The 22,393-nt window shown below is 44.8% G+C and overlaps 1 protein-coding gene across 1 annotated transcript in view; it reads left to right on the top strand.

Moving 5' to 3' along the window:
• Nucleotides 1-21,931, top strand: part of STK4 (serine/threonine kinase 4) — a 56,582-nt gene extending 34,651 nt beyond the window's left edge. Inside the window, exon 11 of the mRNA XM_068150101.1 lies at nt 18,744-21,931. Coding sequence (XP_068006202.1) covers nt 18,744-18,902 — 159 coding nt within the window. The 3' untranslated portion in view covers nt 18,903-21,931. The remainder of the gene's footprint in view (nt 1-18,743) is intronic.
• Nucleotides 21,932-22,393: the final 462 nt, after the last annotated feature.

The following is a 22,393-nucleotide window of genomic DNA, read 5'->3' as shown; positions in this document are numbered from 1 at the left end:
GACACAGTACTCGAGGTGTGGCCTAACCAGTGCAGTGTACAGGGGCAGAATGACCTCCCTGCGCCTGCTGGCCACACTGTTCCTGATGCAGGCCAGGATGCCATTGGCCCTCTTGGCTGCCTGGGCACAAAGCAAACAAATGAGAAAAAAAAAAGCCTGAGGATGGAAGGGTACATCTGTGTATCACAGGGTCTGGACCAAAGACATAATCCCAGTCAAGTCAGATCCTTCATTTATCTCATTCACCTTACATGCTGTAACTTAATTTAATGCTAAACAATTAATTTCCAACGTGTGGTGTTTCCCAGGGGAGGTGGGCTGGTTTGGAGTGTCTTGGAAGTCTTTTGTAGTCTGCAGAAGATGGCCCAAGGGGAAACTTGCTGTAATTATTTTACTTTCTAATTTGGTTGATAACAAGTTTGGCAATTACCCTTATTTCCCCTGCATAGGATGAATTCCACCCTGCACACTGGAAGCTGTGAGAGCTTTAGGTGCAGGCTACACCCCTGAGGCTGCACAGGCAGCAGAAGGCATGAGGAAAGGTCAGTGCCATGCCAGCAAACAGGACCTGCCAGTATTTTTAGAGTATGCAGAGCAGGGGTTTGCCACACATGTGACCCTGTTTACTGATTTCCATTAGGGGTGCCATGTGCATGGATTACCAGTGTGCTGGAAGCATTAAAGGCAGGCAGTAAAATCTAGCAATAACTTGGGCTTTGGGTCACCTTCATGTAGTAATTTGTTGACAATTTGTTTCCCAGCTCTCTGTATTTCTCTGGTTCAGCTGTGGAGGAATCTAGCAGCCTGCCTTGCATGCAGATTTTCTAGCAGAGCTACTCTCTTTTCTGTAGAATAAAAAAACCCCAAACAAACTTGAAAGCAACCTTACTAAATACACCTGGATACTTGTATAGTCCTCCTTTGAGGGTTAGGAGCAGTAACCTCACATTGTGTGAGGTATTTGTCCCATTTGGTTAAAAATGGATCCATTTGATGGCTGGCTGTGGTTAAAAGTCATGTTTATTCATGGTTTATTAATTGGTGTCACCAATTCATTCCATTCAGTCCATTCAGGGACTTGATCTGGGAGCTTTTTCCAGTCTTAATGATTCCATGATTCTATGCAATAAGCACTTTGGAATAAGAAAAAAGTGTATGTTCCTTAGGTGTATCAAGTACATCTGCCCTCAACCTGCCTGCAGCTAGGGCTTGTTTCTGCAGTAGCAGAGGAGACAGGTTGGAGCAGACTTTGTCTGTAGAATTTGCAGGATTTCAGGAAGAGATGAGATCAGGGAGATGCTGGGTGAGTACTAGTTCCTCCTGGGCATTAAGGAATGATTGAAATATTATTGCTTTGTGCTACTGCAGGCTAGATAAATATGCCTTGTCTTCTCTTCTCTAGTCCTCTCCCTGCTATGTGATTAGCACCTGGAGTCTCCTGTCCTCCAGAAAAAAAGAAAAGGCAATATTAAATTACTGATGATTTTTGCTCTTTTCCCTCATGGCAAAAGCACTTGACCTTTTCTTGACTAACATTGTTCCTCTGGAGCAGGCAAATAAGACACTATTTATATCACAAAGGCAATGTCATGCTGGATAAGGGTTAGACTGAGTCAGCCCCATCCACCACAGAGCTGGAAACCAAGAGATCCTATTCTAAGAGGTGAGGAACTCCAGTCCTCCCAGACATGATGCTCTGGCTGTGTCCTGGTTGTGGTCAGGGATGGCATAAACCCAGCACTGTGTTTCAGCCTTGAATTATTCAGTTACTATTAACTGATTAGTCAATGCCTGCTGTTGTTCATGTTTATCCCCACTCATGCTCCAAAGGATCTCCAAAGATTTCAGGCCAGCTTGATAACAAAGAATGTTTTCCAGAACATTATGATTACTGTAACATGGGGAGAAGATAACAATAATTATGGGCAAAAATTCTTACTTTTAAGAAACCTGTAACAAACCATCAGAGGAAAATGCTGCAGGGGGGTAGGCCAGTAATGGGCAGGCTGCATTGGATGTGGAATTATTGCTGCAGTCAGAGCTCCTAATTTTTGTAGGTGAATTTAATTTTGCCAGTGAACATTAGTCACATACTGTTTCACAGACTTGAATTAATAATGTTGGAAGATTTGTTTAGACAATGTCATCCTCTTTTTTTTCCTCTTCACTTTCATCTTTCAGTAGTACTGTAACACCCAGCAGAATTAATTGGGCAATGTTTCCTGCCCTTGGACACAACAAACTGCTGGCTTGTTCCTGTTTTAAAAGCCTTTTAACTGGTCTGAGCAAGTCAGTGTTCTACTACTGCTTGTGACTAAACTGGAATCACTGGGGTTGTTTTGTTCTGGCCCTGCTTGAAGGGCCTCCTTTCTTGCCAAGGCTAGTGTAGCACATATTTGTGGATCATCCAGTCATGAATGTTGTGTGTTCTACCACTAATGCTTTTACTGACAGCCTATTTTGGTAGCAAATTAGCAGGTGCCAGACATTCATGGCTTGTGGTGACTATGCCAATATTGAAACCTCTCCAATTTTATTTCATGAGTGTGGTTTCACTGGTGAGGGCCAGTGGCAGTAGAGTCCCTCTCAGCCTGGAATTTTGCCATTGTGATCAGCTGCTGTCTTATTAATACCTGGAGAGTTAGCTTACATTTTGCTGTAACTCTAATTGGTATTTTTCACATATATCAGTGAATCCATGCAAACTAAGTACCCTCTGAGCTTGATTTTTAAGGCCAGGCTGGATGTGGCAACCTGATCTAGTGTGAGGTGTTCCTGCCCACGGCAGGGGGTTTGGAATTAGATGATCCTTGAGGTCTCTTCCAACCCTAACAATTCTATTATTCTATGATTCTAAGCCTTTACTTAGTAGTTTGAAGCATTATATTGGAAAGAGATACTGGAAAATAAGTAAGTAAAGCCACTTTACCAGCAGAGAAGGGCAGTGTGTTAGTACAGCAGTGTCTCCAGCTTGTTCAGTTGGACAGATGGGTGTTGGTTTGCAGGAAAACCACAAATGTGAATCCTTTTCCTTCTAGTTAGACAAGGGAGGGATTGGTGTAATAGCAGGAGACTGAAGTTCTTACTGAAAGGTTTTTAGAAAGCTTCATCCCTTCAAAGCAAGTCAGATCACATTAGGATCATACTGGTGGCAGACACCAGCCTGGCAGTTCCTGCAGCTCAGTCTGATAACACATACCAGGTGTGGTCTGGGTGGTGAGAATGCCAGGCACGATGGATTGTTGCATGCTGGAGTCCAAACCAGGGACATGCCATGGCTGATAGACACTGCAGCTCTGCATGCAGCTCAGCCCTGCCAGGATCCTGCAGAAGCTGCATCTGGTATCTCACTGTGCACAGTGCTATGGCTCTTGCATTGCCATCCTGCTTCCCCTACTCTGCTGTAGAGCAACTACAGTTAAAAAAGAGCGTGGCTCAGCACAGTGTATTTCTTCTCCCAGCTCAGGGCTGTGGTGAGGAATGGCTGCATGGTGGAGCCATCTGTTTCTTTCATGGTAAGTGATTTATAGGGAGGAACTGTTAGTGGGCAGGTGATTTATTGCTTATCAATAACAGTAAACACACTCTGTTTTACAATGACCAGAGCCTCTAATTTATTGTATTCTGTCTGTGAAGGTGTCATTTGTCTTGTGAACAGCTTGTTGTCTACAGTAGCTGGAACATTCAATGTCTTTGGTTTCTCTTGAACATTCATTTGGATAGCATTTATTAGCAGTCTAGCAGTGATGCTTTAAAGCTTTGCTACCTTTTTGTCCTTCGAAAAGTTCGATCGATGCAAAACTTGGGAGCACTTTCTGTGCAGTTGCAGGCTGGAAAATGATGACAGGCTAAATAATTGCCCCTTGTTTGGTTGGCAGTGGTTTTGGGGTGTTTTCCAAGCAGCAGGAAGAAAGCATGATGAGGATAAGGCAGGTGCTAGAGGAAAAGAACCTGCGCAATGTGGGTAAGCTGCTGTTGTGTGACTTTTTTCAGCCAATCATTCTGCAGTGTTTCCTGACTCTGCTGTGATCTGCCCAGCTTCATCTTCTTTTTACTTCTGTCTTTTTAAGCAGCTTGGTAAAGGTTCAGGTTGGATGTTAGGAAGAAGTTCTATACAGAGAGAGTGATTGCCCATTGGAATGGGCTGCCCAAGGAGGTGGTGGAGTCACCGTCATTGGAGGTTTTCAGGAGGAGACTTGATGGGGTGCTTGGTGCCATGGGTTAGTTGTTTAGGTGGGTTGGATTGGTTGATGGGTTGGACACGATGATCTTGAAGGTCTCTTCCAACCTGGTTTGGTTTATTCTAAATAAAGGTGTCAGATGCAGGACTCTGTACAGTAATCTTTCTGTTCCTCCTTTTTGCCATCCAAATTACTCAAGCGAATAATCTGAGCTGGTTGCCAAGACTCCAGAAAGTCTATCCACTCAGATAGGAGCAAAGAAAAAACCAGCCCTTCATTAGAGTCTGCACATTTGCAGGTCATTTAAAGGGATTATTCCAGAATCAAACAATCCTGAGACTTGCATTGAATTACTATGAAACGTGCCATACAGTCTTTCTTTGCCAAGAGAAAAAGTTACTCTGACCTTAGTGTGATGAAGATGGATTGTTCCAGAGATGCATTTGGAGAGGTGTAGTTTTGCCTAGAAGAAAAACAAAAAGGTAATGCTTGGTTAAAGTGGAGCTTGTTTCAATCACATCTTTTTCCTGAGACTAAAATGAACACTTGGACTGAATCTTCTGGGATTTCTCTGTCCAAAAGTTTCTTGCCTTCATCTATCATGAACTCCTGTTTTCCCAGCAGTAGCTGGGGTGAAAATTACTTCTCAGGCACTGATTTCTTCCAATAATCTTACTTAGATTGTGAAGTGAACTTCTTAACCAGGGCATTTCTCAGTTTGAGAGATAAACCCAGCTCTGGGATGGCTGATAGATATTCCTGCCTAGGCCCCATGGCACTAGGGCAGATTCCTAGTTGGGAAAGAAATGAACTCCTTTGTGCTGTGCTGGACCTGCAGTAAAGCTTGCCTGTACTGGGGGAGCATTAGGACCACAATTGCAGGGGGTAGGGGAACAAAACTCAAATAAAAGGACTGCCTTTAACTGAGAACAGTAGGCAGTCCAGAACAGACAACAGGCTGGGTGCAGAGTGGCTTGGGAGTAGCTCTGCAGAGACTTGGGTGTACTGATAGATGAGAAGCTCAGCAAGAGCTGGCAGTGTGCTCATGCAGCCCAGAAGGCAAGAGAGGAGATTCTGCCCCCTTGACTCTGCTCTGGTGAGGCTGCAGCCTGAATCCTGCATCCAGTTCTGGTGTCCCCAGCATACAAAGGACATAGCTGTTACAGTGAGTCCAGAGGAGGCCACAAAGATGATACAAGGGCTGGAGCACCTCTGCTATGAGATTAGGCTGAGGGAGCTGGGGTTGTTCAGGTTAGAGAAGAGAAGACTCTTTGGGGACCTTAGAGCATCCCTGCCAATACCTGAAGAGATCCTACAGGAAGGCTGGAGAGGGTCTTTGCATAAGGGGACAAGGGGGAATGGTTTGAAGCTGAGGGAGAGCAAGGTTAGACTGGATCTTAGGAAGAAGTTCCTCAGGGTGGTGAGACTCTGGAACGAGCTGCCCAGGGAGGGTGCCTCCTTCCTGGGGGTGTTTAGGGTCAGGTTGGAGGAGGCATTGAGCAACTGAGTCCAGTGAAGAGTAGATGATCTCAGAGGTCTCTGCCAACCTAATTCATTCTATGATTCTAATGTCCACACCTGAAATCATGCTATGGTACCTCCTGCTGATGGAGGAAGAAGTAAAATGTGGTACCTAGATGCAATTTCACTGTGAAGTATGATTTATAAAAAGAGACAGGGTTTTGTGATGTTTTATTCATTTGTTTTAAATGTCACCTGTCTTGATTCATAACATTGATGTCCCCTGCATGGATTTCCTTTTCCTCCAGCCCTCTGCCAAGAGCTGTTAATGTTCTGCTAGATGTGTTTCTTTTGAGCATTACCTTTTCAGCCTATTTATTATGTTCTTCCCAGGAAACACTTTCATACTTGTGACATCCTTCTTTAAGGGGAAAATGGTTCATTTTGACACTTTGTAATCAAACATACAGTCATTTTAAAAGTAAGCCCAGGAAGAGCTTGCTTACCTTCTTGATAGTTGGTTAAGTGATCTTGAATCTTCTGTACCATTTGCATGAGGAAGACACTCTGAAGCTTACTGCAAACCTCACTGAGTTCACAGCTGCTTCAAACCACCATTGTCATTTACAGCAAGTCCTGTGTGTGGAGATTTTAGAAACCTTTCCAACTTCCCCTTACAACAACCAGGGGAAAGCCCCAACAAAACAGAAGGCTTTGAAGTTTGCTAGCAGTAGTTGAGATTGGAAGTGGTAGTTCAGTGGCTTGACTCTTTGATCTGCTGCAGAGGAGAATAGATTTCTGCTGTCTTCCCCTTGGTAGCAGGGTCATTGTTCACCACCTGCTTTCACTTTGGTGCACATTGACATTGATTGCAAAGCACTTACTGCCACAACTTGCTGTCAAAATCTCCTTTTTGCTGTATTTTTGTATACAGCAGGCTTTCTGTGACATAAGGCTTTTAAATGCAACTTGCGGTGAGTGGGAAGTAGAATGAGTTGCTGTTTGTGTTGAATTACTTAGGTCATAGCTCTTAATGGAGACTGAAATACTGTAACCTGAAATCCACTTTACATGAGAGTGTTCAGACTTGTAAATTCAACATCCTGGATTGTCTTGGAGGCCCCTTTCCTACCTTCATCAGCTGAGACACTGACTGAAAGTTAGGTGGCTGAGCTAAGTAACTAACAGAACTTCATCCAGGCTCTTCGGCTGTGGGATTTGTTCCACTACTGCTGCATGTTTGAGGTCAGGCTGCAATGTGCATTTCTGCTTTGGAGGAAGGGAAGAGGAATTAATAATTGAAGGTGTGATGCTGGAAAAACATCTGAGCATACTGAATTCTTCAGAAAACCTGTTTGAGCCTCCTTATGCCTTGAGATCTATTTTCAAGGCTGGGTGTGTTCCTGGCACAGCATCTCCCTTAAAGAAAGAACACTGTGGCTTAAATGACAGCTATTTGAAATGCTTCTAAAATCTCCTTGCAACTCCTCTGTCAGTATAAATGTTTGTAATGGGTAATGTAGCTTAAAAAGACAAAGTATGTCCAGGCTTTTCTCATCTGTAGCAAAAAGGGCTCCTTCTGGGGACTCTCTGCATCAGGAGCCTCTTGGAGGATGGAGAATAAGGACCATAAGGGAAAAGCCAGGGATAAAGTCTCCATCAGGCTTCTCCAAAGGGCCAGATCTCATCCAAACAAGCACCTGAAATGCTGTGCCATGGAGGAGCAAAGTTCTCTCAGCTCTGACTTCAGGATCTGGTACATTTGCCTTTGTGCACCCTCTCATATTGCTATAAAGCCTATGGGGAAAGCTAAATGTTGCTTATTGACAGTGTTATTTGTTACATGTAGTCACTGGATGTCTCCCTGCTTTACCCCACCAGGAGACTTTGCAGCAGGGAGTTTCATCATGAGTGAGGCATGTTTGAGGTCTTGCTCATATAGAGAAGGTAATGGACTTTGCAAGTAGCCACAACTGCTTCCAACAGCCAAGGTGTCCTGGGAGCTTGGCCTTAGCTTTTATTTCAGTAACCTCAGTGCCCAAACAGCTTCAAAACCCAAGTTTTGACCTTCAAGAAAGAGTGGCCTAATACACAATATAGCCTGATACAGTCTGAAATTGAATGCTCAATTCCTTCTTGTTTTGTGACTTACCAGCATGCAGGATTGTTACAAATAGTGAACATCTGGGAAAACCTTGTATGGTGAGGTGTGCAGGTTCATGAGACATAGATTCTGTGGAGATGGTTCACTGGGGGACTGTTTCACACAAATATTTGTCTCTGAGTTATTAAACACTTGCTCCTGGTTTTAAGGACACCAGCTTCTCCCCTGGTCATGCAGTCATTCATTTTTCAGAATGCCCTGGGAATCTCTGTAGCTCAGTCTTTCCTCAGAAAGCTTTACATTTTCTCTCCCATCTTCTTTGCTATTGCTTCCTTTCCCTCAGCAGTGGAGGAGAGGCAGAGCAGCACCAGGCTGTGGTTTTGTGACAACAAGCCTCACTTTTGGGTATAGCAGGTAGGGAATTGGTGTGGACTGCTGGGAAATAGACCTCCTGCAGCAGCTCTCCTGGACCTGGAAATAAATAGACTATGACTTTTTGTTGAACAAAGGTTAATACCCATAAGTGTTAAGATAGTTTAAAACAGCTCTAACCTAATACCATGGATGATGTAGTCTAAAGCCTTTGAAAATGAAACTGGGTGTCTTAAGCCTTCATTTTGCATTCAGATGTAAGTGTGAAGGCTTCAGATACTTTAATGATGCCAATACACCAGTAAGCAAACTTCTCAGTCTCTAGTAGCAGAAGACTATTCCCACAGCAATCTAGTGTTAGCTAGTTGGTTTCCATGCCAGTTCCATTTGTGTTTCATGAGTTTAGTACACTGAATGATACTTCACCAAGATCCCTTTGCTTCAGGATAACCTTGCTTCAGGTACTCTCAATTTTACTCCTTCAGGAGTTCTGCCTTGCTAAGTGATTCTGACTAAATCAATTAATTGTTAATCCTCAGGTGAGTAGAGCCCTTAGGAGCAAGGGAGAGAGGAGGAAAGGGTATGTCAGACTGGAGGGAAATTCTGTTCCAGACCCAAATACCTTTTGTAGCAGAACCTCAGATTTCTAACAAAAATGACTTGGTATAAAAGAATCAATGTTTTCTGACAAATTGCTTCTCTTAAGAAAGAAGGAAGAAAAACCCCCACAGTGGCCAGCTGTGTACTTTACAGCAAATTTGTGCAGCTAGCCAGTGCCTCAAAGCCCAGTGACATGATTTATGTCCAGAAGTGTTTTGTTATTCTTACTTAAGAAAATTAAAGCACAATCACTTAAAGAAGGGGAAAGAAAAAAGCCCCTCTGCTTTGTTTTCCCTTAATCAAATCTCTGGCAAGCAAGTGTTTTCTCTAACCAATTGATGCTTCTTTCTTGCTTTTTTTCTTCTTTTCAATCTTCCCTTGTCCAGACAGACTGCCCTTTTAGCTTGGTTTCTAATTCAGTTGCTGGAGAAAAGCAGCAAGGTAACTTGTCTTTGTGCTTGCTGGACTAGTCAGCTGCTTTCCAAGTCCCAAAAGGATTTTCCAGTTTGGACTTCCTGAAGTTCACTGCTGCAGAGTGACACAGACAAAATGTGTCACTTGCTTTGTTCAGATTGTTTATGGTACTCAGGATGATTTTGGTAGTGAATAAGGTTATTCATACTTAAAATTGATACTAGGACTTAAACAGGAAATGTAATTGTGGAGCTCAGAGGATTAACATGCATTGCTCTGTTTAAAACCCCTTTTAATGACCACTTATATCAAAGAGCAGAGCTTTGCATGGATTTTTTTTTCCTTGGTCTGGCTTCTCTACAGAGCTGAGGGCAGTGACAGCATGCAGAGGTTATATGGTTGGGCTGGCTGTAACACCAAGGCTTTCTTGATCCTTTTAAGGATTACAGTAAGGATTAATAAAGTGCACTTCTTGGCTAAGAGCAGCCCAGGGATGCCAATGTTATTGATGTTCCTGCAGTTGTAAAATCTTTGGTCTGTTAGTAGCAGCTCTGCACAATTGCTGTGTGGTTGTGTCTGGGTAGCCAGAGTAGCCAGGGAGATCTGGGTGTTTGCTGTAATTCTCTGAAATTGGTTTCTGTTGGGGGGGGGTGGGGGGGTGGGGGTGTTACGTTGCCAGCAGCAAAGCTTCCCCCTGAGTCTTACAGGCTCTTGAGAAATGGGGGGGGGGGGAATTGCTAAACTGTGGGGAGAGTGAGAAAGCAAAACAAAGATGCCTCTTAGCTGCTGAAGGAGCAGTTTGTGTGACTGAAGCTGTGATGTCTTTTCCATAGTGGTCACAGGAATTAGCTGCTGGAAGCGTGCTTGAGGATGGTCCTTGCTGAAGCAGCAGGATCCAACACTGCATGTGTAACTACAGCCTGACAGAAGAGGTAGTTGAGTAATAAAGCTGTGCAGTTCTTGCTAGAGATGAGCAGCAACCTCAGCAGCCACTAGTGGGTGAAATTCCATCAGTCAGTGCTGCCAGTGGCAGCTTCCCAAGAAGCCCTTCAAACTGTGATCCTGTGACAGCTTGACAGAAGCCTTGCTAAGCTGTAAGAAGTCTTGGCAGTTGTCCTTCCTGCACATGCAGGACAGAGGGAAGTTGCCAGTTCAGACATGGTCTTCCTGGTGTGTCTGACAGGAAGCAGGGCAGGAAGGAGACTGGCACACACCGCCTGCCAATTGTTCTGCAGGCATAGTATGGATGCACTGGCCTGGTGTCATGACCTTTATTTTAAACATGCAAGCAGAGCTCCCTAGAAAAATACCACAGATCCTCACAGGCATTGTAGCAGGAAGATGTTTCACTTTCAGCAGCCAGAAAACTCCACATTTGTGAAAGTAAGGTCGAACCTTGCCCAGCGTGTCACGTGAGGAGGCCTGGGTCTTCTCTGAGGTAGTTTTATGGCAATACTTCTTTCCAGTTCTCATCACAAAAGGTGATGATGTGATTGTACTCATTTAACCATCTGATCTGCTTGACTTGCACTGTGGCTTAAGTTGATTTGTCTTCTGAACCATGCCTGGGGAGGTGGTGGAGTCACCATCACTGCGGGTGTTTAGGAGGAGGCTTGATGGGGTGCTGGGTGCTGTGGGTTAGTTGATTAGATAGTATTGGATGATGGGTTGGACATGATGATCTCAGAGGTCTCTTCCAACCTGGTCTGGTTCGGTTCGGTTCTGTTCTATTCTATTCCATTCCATTCCATTCCATTCCATTCCATTCCATTCCATTCCATTCCATCCCATTCCATTCCATTCCATCCCATTTGATGATCTAGTGAAAACTGAGTGTTACTTCTTTGTGGGAAATCTTCTGCTGTCCAAATGAGGTGGCCTGAAACAGCTGTCTCCAGATGTGCCCTCATCATGGGTCCTCTACACTTGGCTTTGGGAGGTGCTAGCTGCTGCGCTGGTTTGACATGTGCTAGAAGCTTCAGCCCATGATGTGTTTTGCTAGCACATTGCCTAAATAATTAAGATGCATTAAAAGCAGAGGCTTGTGCAGCTGAGACTTATTTTTCAAATCCTTTGAAAGATTAATATCTGTGTCTTTAATCTTGCATGAAATCCCACAGTGAGTGCCTTTCATCCATTGCTTTCACAACAGTGAGGAACTTTCCTGATGCTAAAAAGAGGGGGCGAAATCACAATAGTTGATGCTTGTGTAGGCTCTGAGGTTGTTCTGATTTACTGTAGCCCCTCTGTAGGATGGCTTCTTGATGGGCTTGTGAAGTTGTAGGGACCTGCCAGTCATGTTGTACAGTGGGTGGTAAGTGCCTGTAGGTTCTTAAGATTATTGTGTCCCTTGTGCCGGACAGTTTACAGTGAGTAAATAGTTAACGCCTGCTCCTACATTACAGCAAGGCCTCCTTCTGTTAGAAACATAAATGAGAACAAGGCACTTAATTTTTAGATCAGTGATTGAAAGTATGCCAAATGGTATGGAGCCAGCATTTCAGGAAAAATGCTAAGGAGAAGAAATGGCACACTATTCCAGCACCAATTTATGTCACCGTTTTCAGGACCTGAAGTCTGGAGCGCTGCTTAGCGTGAGAAATCACCCTCTGCATTTAATTTTGGCCAGAGAAGTGGAATGCTTTTTTTGCTGGTATTAAAAAAAAAAAGAGTGTATAGTACTATTCAGTAATCTGTTCCCTCAGAGTGTATTTGATATGAGCAAATTAATTGATGGCCTGCTTAACCAGTCCTTGAAGCTGCAGAAGGCTAATTCCAGCTTAATCCCGGGTTGTATCTTGTCAGAGCTCACATTCATAAACCAGTGAGATGTGACACCTCTCCCTAGCTGGTGCTCTTCTCTAGCACCCATGCACTCTCGCCTGCTGCAGGCTGCATTACACTCCAAGGTGGTTGCCACAAATAGTTGCAGCAAGTGGTATCCAATGGGTGATTGCCTCCCAAAAATAAAAGCCTGCGTGAGGAGGTGACAGAAGAGAAATTCAGAAGTTGTGGTAGGTACATGTTGAACTGGTCTGCAGGACCCTGGAGAGGAACTATGAGTGTGCCCTTGGGTTTATCTTGATAGCATTGCTGGCAGCCAAGGTCAAGTGAAGCAAGACTTCCATGAAGAGCTTCCCTACCCAGAGAACATCTGAACACTTACTAGGCTAAATGCAGGAACTTTATTCTACTCATTTCTGGTACACAGCCACTTCTGATGTGGAGTGTGATCATCAATAGCCTCCTGTGAAGGACTGACGCACTTCCCTGCAGTTGTAGTCCCAGTTGAATGTTTTGATTCTGGTTTTGGTTTGTTTGTTTCACAGTAGCCTGTTGCTACTGTATTATAGTGGTAATATTTTTTCATTACCTCCAGCAGCAAATTCCTGCTTGGCACTTAATGTTTAGTGGAGCTTGGATAAAGTGGTTTGGATACAACCCTTCTTTGAGCCACGTTGAGGTTTTTCCTGTCCAGATACTCACAAATAAGTGAAGACTCCTGCTCCCTACTGATGTGATTCAAGCTGTCTCGACTGTCTCTAGGGGGCTTTCATAACTGGGCACGAAGTCAAGAACTGTTAGATTGCAGCGTAAAACTAGGCAGAAATGGAAGATATAACAATAAAAGCTATGCTAAATAGACAATTAATTTGTGTTTTCTTTAGTTCCCACCTAGCTCATATCTTTTCCACTAAGAATTTATTTTCCTGTGTAGCGTGGGAAGCTGCAATTTTATTACTTCTGTATTTTAGTCTTCAAACTCCCACTGCCCCTTATGAAGTGATAATTGCTGAAGCCAAGTTTTTCTAAGGCTATTTAAAACTTTCAAGTTTGACATTAGGTTGTGTTGAGCAGTAAATGCCACCTGGAATATTTGGGTGAAAGGCAGCTGAGTGTTTCCTTTTGAGCAAGCCCCAGGCTGTTGGTGGTAAAGGTGGGAGGATGTTCAGAGGGTATCAGGAACATGTGGAAGAGAAGTGTTCAGACTCACAGAAATGGTGGCAGAGGGAGTGTGCCAGGAGGCTAAGGAAGGGAGAACAACATCCTCATTTATTTGTAGGGTTTGCTCTAGCATCAAGACTTGAAAATCTTCTCCTTCTGCAAACTGTTCAAATACTTAGACCATGAGTCAAAAAATATCTTACCAAAGTCATTTGTCTTCCTTTCTTGTTTGAGAAGACAAGGTACTCCTGAGCATGATGGTAGAACAACTGCATCCTCCCTGGAGATGGAGGGCTCGTGTTTGACACAAACTTCAAGACTTCTAAGGCAGCATTTACAAACAAAGCCCAGCTAGCTTGAACTGTTGCAAGGAAAAGGCTTTGTGCAAAATCCGGGGATCAAATTCAGTGTTGGCAACTAAAAGGCAAGTTGCAAGGGGAACATGTTGTGCACTTGTCCCAAGGTAATATTTTTTGATTCCTGTGCAGCCAGTGAGTTAGTGCTCTGTGGAAAGTCTGTGTTGGAGGAGAAATGTGTGAAAGCTGCTGGGGAAACAGCTCATTTCTGTTTGATGCTCATAATTCATGCGGCAAGAAGATTTTGCTGGTAGTGGTTTTGGTAGAGGAGCAAATAAGAATGATAGCGGAAGTGACTCAGGGATTACTGAACATCGTATTCATGTCAGTAGTGCAGACTGGTCTGAGTCAGTGGTGACCTCGTGCTGCTGAAGGGCCATTGAGGGACCAGAGGAGCATGCTGGGTCCCAAACTGATCAAGGCACAGACCCTGCAGTAGGGAAGGCAGACAGGGGTGTTCTTCAGTGTCAGGACTGTGGGTACCAAGGGAACTGTGATAAATGATTTGCTTCAGCTTCTAATTCAGGAAGTTTTCACTCTCTGGGTTTTTATTCTTTTTTTCATGGGAAGGGGCTGAGCTAATCCTCTAGGCTATTTGTTTTACAGTAGATCTTGTGTGAAATGTAAATGTGGCATGATCTGCTTAAAAATACCGTGGCAGGGTTTTACACTGCCTCTTTCTCAGGACAGAACTGCAGAGGTACAAATTTCAGACCATGGTGCCCTTGAATATTCAACTTGGGGCAATGTCTAGCATGACTGCAGAGAGCCTTTATTTCCCTTTTGCTGCTCAGATGCATTTGCATTCAGTAGAATATCATCTTACAGTGACACTTTACCTGACTGTAACAGATGGAAGAGGTATTTTTTTCCCCTATTTAAAATAAGCTGACCTGAAAGGACAACAACTCAGAGGCAGTTTGATGTGAACATTGTTCAGCAGAGCAGTTACAGATTCACAAACTGTGTCAGGTTGGAAGGGACCCTCAAAGATCGTCTTGGCCAAGCCCCTGCAGTCAGCAGCGACACCTCCAACTAGATCAGGCTGCCCAGGGCCACAAAGAGTCTGACCTTGAATGTCTCCAGGGACAGGGCCTCAACCACATCCCTGGGCAACCTGTTCCAGTCTTTCACCACCCTCATTGTGCAGAACTTCCTCCTGATGTCCAACCTAAATCTTTCCTGCTCCAGTTTCAAACCATTGTCCTCATCCTATCCCTACAGGCCCTTCTAAACAGTCCCTTCCCAGCCTTCCTGTAGATCCCCTTCAGATACTGAAATACTGCTCTAAAGTCTCTCCAGAGCCTTCTCCTGTCCAGGCTGAACAGCCCAAATGACCTGCAAATCTGTGTGAAGTGCTGGCAAAAGGGATGTCATGAACTGCTTACAAATCTTCTCAGGGAAGGACTTGTCTGTCAGATGAGCTGTTCCTGATTTACCCGTTGTAGCTGTGTGTGCATGGAAAGGCTGTAGGTTATGTCCTTCTGAGGGGTGCAATTAGCTATGTCCTTCCCAACTGTATAGTGGAAATCATCAGCACATTAAATGAGTTGCTGTCCGTGGTGTCTGCAGCCTGAAGAGCAACAGTCAGTGTGCATGGCCATGGGTAAGAGGCTTTGAGGTGAACGCTCACACTTCTGATGTTTGTCTTCTGCTGGCCATTGTTACAGAGCTAAGATTCTCAAACCCTTGAGTAAAAATACAGCTGTTAATCAAATGGTTAAAAATCAGCTTTCTGCCCATAGAACCTCACTTGAACAGTTTCACTGCACTGCCACCTCTCTCTGGTGACAGATGTCTTTGACCATCCTTAGAACAAGTATTTTGCATCAGCCTTTACATTTGAAATGTGATGCTTTCCTTGAGACGTTTGGCTTGGCTATTTGATTGCTGGGGACAAAAATAGATGGCTTTTACAAAGACACTCAGACTCCAAACAGCAGAGGGGTTGCTGAGGAGAAGTGAGGAGAGCAATGGGACTGAGCCCGTGGCTAAAGCCAGCTCTAATTGCAGCTCTTCAGTGCTGAGACTTTACCCTGAGTAACAGTCTGTCATGAGATGCTCTGTCCTTCTCCTTTCCTTATTTTGCTTCTGGCATTTCTCTAAGAGAGTCATGTCAGAATCCCAGGAGTCTGCCACTGCAGAGACAGTGGAGTTTAAAAACTTCATTTCTGGGAGCAGGTCTCTCTGTGGCATTGGCTTACAGTGAAATGCCACACCACAAAGTGAAATGGAGGCCACCATATTCTAAGTTCTTTTTGTTCCTTTGCAAAGGTGCACGTGCAAGGGGAAGGACAAGCTGGGTGACAGCTCAACACAGGTCACAGGGCTCATGCTGTTAGTGGGAGCAGAGGGCTGGGCACAGGCACTTGGCTCTCATTAGCAATTGAGTGCTGTCAGCCTCACTTTGGCTCATCTCTGCTGAGCAGTCACATTCTAGACCTTTTACTAGCATTGCCCTTTGGCTTTTCTGCCTCTTTTAGGAGTGTGGTGGCATTCACAGCCATGCTGCTGCTATTCCAGGTGAAGACTCTGTAATTAGTTCACCCTCATCAACACACAGCATTGTGCACAGGGTGCATTTCTGTGCTCTTCAGCCTTTTGCCCTGCTTCAGCATGCCTTGCTTCCTTCTCCCACCAGCCCTTTCCCATTTAACCTGTGAGCAGGCTCCTTCAGTATCTCCTTTGTTCCACAGCACACGTCTGTGCGGGCAGCCCACTCCCAATTAGCTCATGTTAATATGTATCTATGGACTTTTGCCCACTCCAGACATAGCTGTACTGTGTGTCTTCCATCCTGTTAGCCATCTGTCCTGGCAGACACACAGTCCCAGCAATTGTCAGAGCCACTGCATCCCTTGTTTACAGTTAGCAGAAAGACTTTGTGTGTTGGTATCCACAGAGGGTGTCCCATGATGCTAGGATCATGTTCAACAATATTAATAGAGCAATTTTTTTTCTTCTTACTACCACATTCTTGGGGTCTGGAGAGACCATCACTGTAAATCTGCTCTGCCCCCAGGTCCACCAACTCTGACACTTTGTGCCTAGCTGTAAGCAGTGCCCAACACATTGTGAGGATGGTGGAGAAGGCTCAAAGGGCATCCCTGGAGGATTTCAGCCCTGGGGCCATTTCTGACATCCAGTGGTTGGCTTAAGCCATGAGCAAGGTGTTCTAGATGTGTTCTTAAACTCTCTTTGAGCAGTCTGGCACTGGTCACCCTGGGAGAGCTGATAGCCATTTGCTCTGATGTAACTGCTTAATCTTTGTGCTCAGCACTTGAATTAATATTTTCTTCCCCCCTCCCCCTCTTTTTTTTTTTCCTATTTATTTTTGCTTTGCATTTTCATTTGACTGTTCGATTCCCTGGACTGTGAGGAAGGGGAATGCTGAATGATTACCTACTCCATAATAAATTAGTGTGAAAAGGCAACTGGTGCCATGCATCAAGTTAAACTGCTGTCTGGTGCAGTTGCATTAATGCATATAAATAATGTATATCTCTGTGCAGGAAGTGCTTTGTCTTGCTAATGAACAGTTGCCTGATTGCAGAGGCCGAAAGCCTGTGTACCCTTGCAAGAAAGAGTTTGTTTCCTGTGTGCCTGGATTATTAAAGTGGATTCATCATCCTGTAGCTGCAACTAGGAAACATCTTACATAGCTGAACGTGCTAAAGGGTTTTAAAAGAGCATGTGAGGAATCAGCCAGCAGGTGACACTGTGATCTGGGGGCTGCTGTCTCTTCCAGTTCAGGAGGAAGGATCAGGATTTCCCTGCTTCAGCATTTACATGTGTTTTAAGGACTGATGCAAACAGCCAGTGATTCTGTCGTTGCTGATAATAGGCAGCAAGTGTCTCACTCTGTGTTTTGCTTCAGAAATGGCTTGAAGAACAACCACAATAGCTGACTAATGAGCAGCTAAATCAGGACAGCAGCATCGCCTGCGCTTCCGTGATGTGAAGAGATGAAGTCACTCAGTCACGACATTTGCTGAGCATTTGAAAACTGATGCTTCACTCTTCACAAATGTGCACAAAACCTCCAAATTATTTTGCATGTTCTTAGCATCCACAGCAGGTGGTCACTGAAAGCAGTTGCTGCAAATAGTCATCCCCATTCTGCTGCAGTGACTCTGGAACAGTCTCTCTTGTGTCTTGCTGGCGGTCTCTTGGTCTTGGTTGGGAAAAGGCCTGGTACTTAGGTGAAGATTTGAAGTTCCTCCAGTGCCCATATTTTTTAATGCTGTCCTAAAATCTTGTCTGTTCCACAGGTTGTGACTGTAGAATACTCCACAAAGCTGTGCCCACATAGCTATGAACAGTCTAGATTGTCCCGGGCCACACTTGGCATCTCTAAACACAGAATGAAACTTTGCTGTGCCAGTTCTCAGCAAGCTGGCACACCCAAGAGAGCTAGTTCAGCAAAGGGCAGGCAGAGAGGGACTTCAGGGAAGGAGAGCTGGTCCTGACTCGCCTGACATCCTTATGTGTATAGTGAAATACAAATTGTATTGTACAAATTGCAAATGATGCCAGCACAAGGCTGACCCAAAGCGACCTGAGGTGTGTGTTCTGGGGTCTCTGGCTCAGCAGGGTCTGAATTCCTCACCATGATTCAGGTGCAGCCTGATTGTACCCATATACTTACTTTTCAAATGCAGCTATTATCAATGATTTTTTTTCCCTTCCTGTTCAGTCTCCTTTTGTCACTAAGAAGTTGCAAGGAAAGGGAAGGGAGAGAGAACTTTGCTTCTGTTCCACCTCAGTGCAGGATTTCTGCTCTAAGCCTGCAAAATGAAGCGTTAGAAAAGCAACTCAACAGGAGAAACATTGCACAGGTTGTTTTGTGTGTTCATGCTGCCACTAAACAGCACTCAGGAGAAGTTTAGGCTCGAGGTGAGGAGAAAGTTCTTCACAGAGAGAGTTGTTAGCCGTTGGAATGGGCTGTTCAAGGCGATGGTGGAGTCACCGTCCCTGGAGGTGTTCAAGAGGGGACTGGACGTGGCACTTGGTGCCATGGTTTTAGTAGTCATGAGGTCGGTGGTGACAGGTTGGACTTGATGATCTTTGAGGTCTTTTCCAGCCTTACTGATTCTATGATTCTGTCATTCATGTAACTGTAAAACCAGCAAAGCAGCCCTGTATCTTGAGGCTGGTGCCACTCTCCTTGACAGCAGCAGTCTGGAGCAGAACTCTTCCTCCTACTGGAACACTTGTTGTGACCATCAGATGGGCAGCAATGTCCCTGTAGGTGCATAGATGGTGACTGCACTGATGCTGATGCCTGTTCTTCTTTTGTCTCCCTGATAGCTAAAGACTTGGAGTGTTGAGGAACTTCAGAGGAGGCTTTCAGCCCTGGACCCCATGATGGAGCAGGAGATTGAAGAAATCCGCCAGAAGTACCAGTCAAAGCGGCAGCCGATCCTCGACGCCATCGAGGCCAAGAAGCGGCGGCAGCAGAACTTCTGAGCTGTGGCTAGAACCTTCTTCCATCCTCAAACAATCAGCTCCTCCCTTCTGTGACTACTAAAGAGATTGATTTCTATTGAAATATGCTAGCAAAATAGAGGGCAATACTTCTGCTCATTTATTTTTCCATAGCACCTTTGTGAACTCAGGAATGCCAGTAGGTGGAAAGTCCTGATGGTCTCTTCTAAGGTTAGAGGTGTATTTAAAGGAGTTTTGTTACTGGGTTTAAGGGGAATTGTTTTTCAATCACAGGAACAGGTAGAAGTAGGGTAATGAAACCTGGCTCGCTCTCTCTTCAGCTGCACTGCCAGCAGTCCATTTTGGGTGAGGTTAATATGCAGAGTGGTATTTAACAGCTGCATCTCCTGTGGGATTTGGTTTTGGCTTCTTTTGGCACAGACTCAGTTTCAAGCAGTTAACTGTATCTGTTAAGGTACTGCTAAGTTTTAGGTCACCCAAGAGAGCAGGTGAAAACGTGTACAAACTGTTCCAGCCTTTTGAAAGAAACTTAAATCTCATTTTCCACAAAGCCTGTAATAAGCCCCATGCCTTACACTGTGTGCTTTAAGCAAGTGTGGTGTCTTGAAGACCTCAGTTTTGTCCCCTTTCAGCATACTCTCTGAATCACTTCTAAGTAGATGAAACATGTTGTGCCTCCATCAGAAATGACATTCTGTAGTTTCAAATCCACACTGACTTCAAACCCAACGCCAGTTGGTGATCTGTTGGAAATGGTCTCTTGGTGATCTGTTTGGTTGTCTGTTTGGAAATGTCCTTCAGGGAGACCCTGTTGACAGTGGAGTGCTGGGAGGAGGAAACAGTATTCGAGCGGGTGGAACTCGTGTGACCCTCTCTCAGGAATTAGGTACTTCTGCTGTGTCTGAGAGGTCTTAATCTCCACACTTTGTGAAATGTTTTGTAGGTTTCATTTCAGCTTTGGGTCTGTAGATGCTCAAATAAGGACTTCATTTCACAATCCTTCACGGTGCTGCCAGGTTTAGCACATCCGAGAAGTTGGACTGAAAGTAAAGACTTGGTTGAATTGACAAAAGTATTCATTTGTGGGGTGGGGAGCAAAGGCAGAGTTGATCTGGATGAGAAGACAATTGCTGATGTCTGGAGAGATTCAGTCTCTTCAGATCCTCTGGATCCTCTTGCGTTCTTCCTTTGCATTTCCTGCCCACAGTAGCTCAATCAGCGTGTACAATCGCCGTGAGGACAGTGCGATTAACTCACACCTGTAGACTGGAGGAGCAAACAGAAGCAGCAAAGAGCCTAGTGCAGGGCAGAGGGTGATGCCTCTGCCTACTGGGCTGTAACAGCAGAGCTGTGCAGTCTGGGATGTATCTGGCACATGATGAAGGGTTTGGATACAGTAAGTATTTGTGGCAATTTATTTCTGCTTCGCTCTGGTAGAGGGACCAGCTTCATCTCATTCTTCTGAGACAGGCCTTGGTACACCACCCGGATAATTAAACTAAACAGCAGTGTCTCCTGAATCCAATGCTGCTAGAGAGGTGTTCATTTCACGCCTCCATAGGCTTTCATTTCTCCTTGGAGCAGGCTCTTGGCTGCTGCTAACAGATGTGCTCCATTGCTGTGAAAGGAACCAAGCCATTTTTACCCCTCGGCAGATCTGGTTGCGTCACTTCGTCTCAGTTTGATGCACAATGTGAGTACCGCTGTCTGGAGATCAGACACACCAGCTGTCCCTAGGGAAAGGGAGACAGCACTGCCCCTGGGGTGCTGAAGTAAGAGTTTGACCCGGGATAAGCAGCTGTTAGATAGTCTCAAGTACTGGGAGAGTTTTAAATTGGGAAAACTGAGTAATTAAAGGCTTTATTGCTGTCACTGAATTAAAATCCCTTAGTCTGGACTCTCTAATGAGGTCTAGTGAAGTGCTGAGTGAACACCAGGGCTCATGCAGTGCCCATCTGCAATCTGTGCAATACCTTTTGCACTAAATGTGTCTATTCTGAGCAATATTCACGAGCATCCTTTGCGTCAAAGAAACTCCCCCTACTTAAGAAGGAGTTCTCTGGTCAAGTGTTGGATCCTGGGTGGATCTGGCCTAGCACCTCTGGCATGACAGAGATGTGGGTATGTGCCATGGTAAATTGTGCACTGATTGTGTGTGGTGTGGACTGAGCAGATTTTACCTCTGCACTGTGTAGTTAACTTCCTAGTGATTGGAGGGCATTAGAAACCCAAGTTTTAGGTGAAACACCACAGAGTGGTGTCTATTACAGAATATGCAACTTGTGACTGCTGTAACTGAATGTAAGCACTCTTGAAATCCTCTTCTTTGCTGATGTGATTGTCTTAAAGTACAGCAAATGAACCAAAATAGCTAAAACTGGTCCAATGGCTTAGCTGTCTTTGAACCTTTCTTAAATGCTTGCAGTGGCAGACACTTGAGGATGTTTCTCACACTTGGAGCTCTAATGCAGAACAACTATTTTCTCCTTCATCGATTTTTCAATCTGTTAGAGAAAATAATTCCCTTTGTGCTCCCTTTGTAGAGTGTGGGGGGAGCATAATGACCTGCTCACTTCTGGGAGTCCCTCCAGACTGAAAGCAAGGCTTGGAGCCAGAAGGGAAGGCTGTTTGGCCACAGTTTTTAAGGGAGAAGTTTGTTTGCTTGTGAAGCTGCATTTGTGGGCTCCTCGGGTCCATCTGCGTTGCTGAAGGTGTTCTGGACAGACCATTCTCTTTGCTTCTAACCCCCCCAGCCATGCTGATGTTCTGTCAGTCACGTGTGACTTAAAAAAAATGTGAAGTTTGTAGCTTTAACTTCTTCTGGTTACAAAGAAAATTAGCAACACTGGCATAAAGTGCTGACTTGAAATGTTCTTTTGTAAGACCTGGCTGTTTGTATATAAGAGTGTTTGGGTCCTTAGTTTGTATATGTCTGGAATAGTAACTTTTATTGTGTTCCTCTGAGTTTGATACAGGAGGTTTGGGTTGATCTTTCTCAAATACCTTGCCTTACTTGTTCCAAGGGACAAATAAACTGTCCTTCCCTGAAAGCATCAGTGTTGTGACTCATATTTCTGTCTTAGAACACCCTGCTGTGTGTTAGTGCTTATCAGGCTGAGTTTTAACCTGACCTGCCTCTAGCCAGCCGATGTTGTGCAGAATTCTGGGGGGGCACACAGGCTTTAATAAACACCAGCAGTAGAGGTGTCAGAGACACGTTTGTAAACAGGCAGTTCTTTAGCCTTCAAACATGGCTTGTTCTGCACCTCGAGGAGCAAGGTCTGTGTGCTGCCAGCTCCGTGCAGCTCAGAAGGATGCATGGTAGATGCTCTGGTGGTTTCCTCACAGCAGGAGCGCGGGCAGCCTGGAGCTGCAGTGCAGAGGAGGTTCCTTTGCCCCAAGTAGTGCTCTGGCAGACAGCTCTGCTGTAGGCACTTGCTGTCTTTGCTCTTCACACTGCAGCCAGGTTTGGGACTGGGTACCCATCAATGTATCCACATCCCTGCACTGCA

Source organism: Melanerpes formicivorus, unplaced genomic scaffold, assembly GCF_026170545.1.
Source record: "Melanerpes formicivorus ecotype bairdi unplaced genomic scaffold, bMelFor1.0.p_v2 SCAF_19, whole genome shotgun sequence".
NCBI classification, from domain to species: Eukaryota; Metazoa; Chordata; class Aves; order Piciformes; family Picidae; genus Melanerpes; species Melanerpes formicivorus.
The sequence above is the reverse complement of the archived record's forward strand: the minus strand, read 5'-3'. Positions and strand labels throughout refer to the sequence as shown.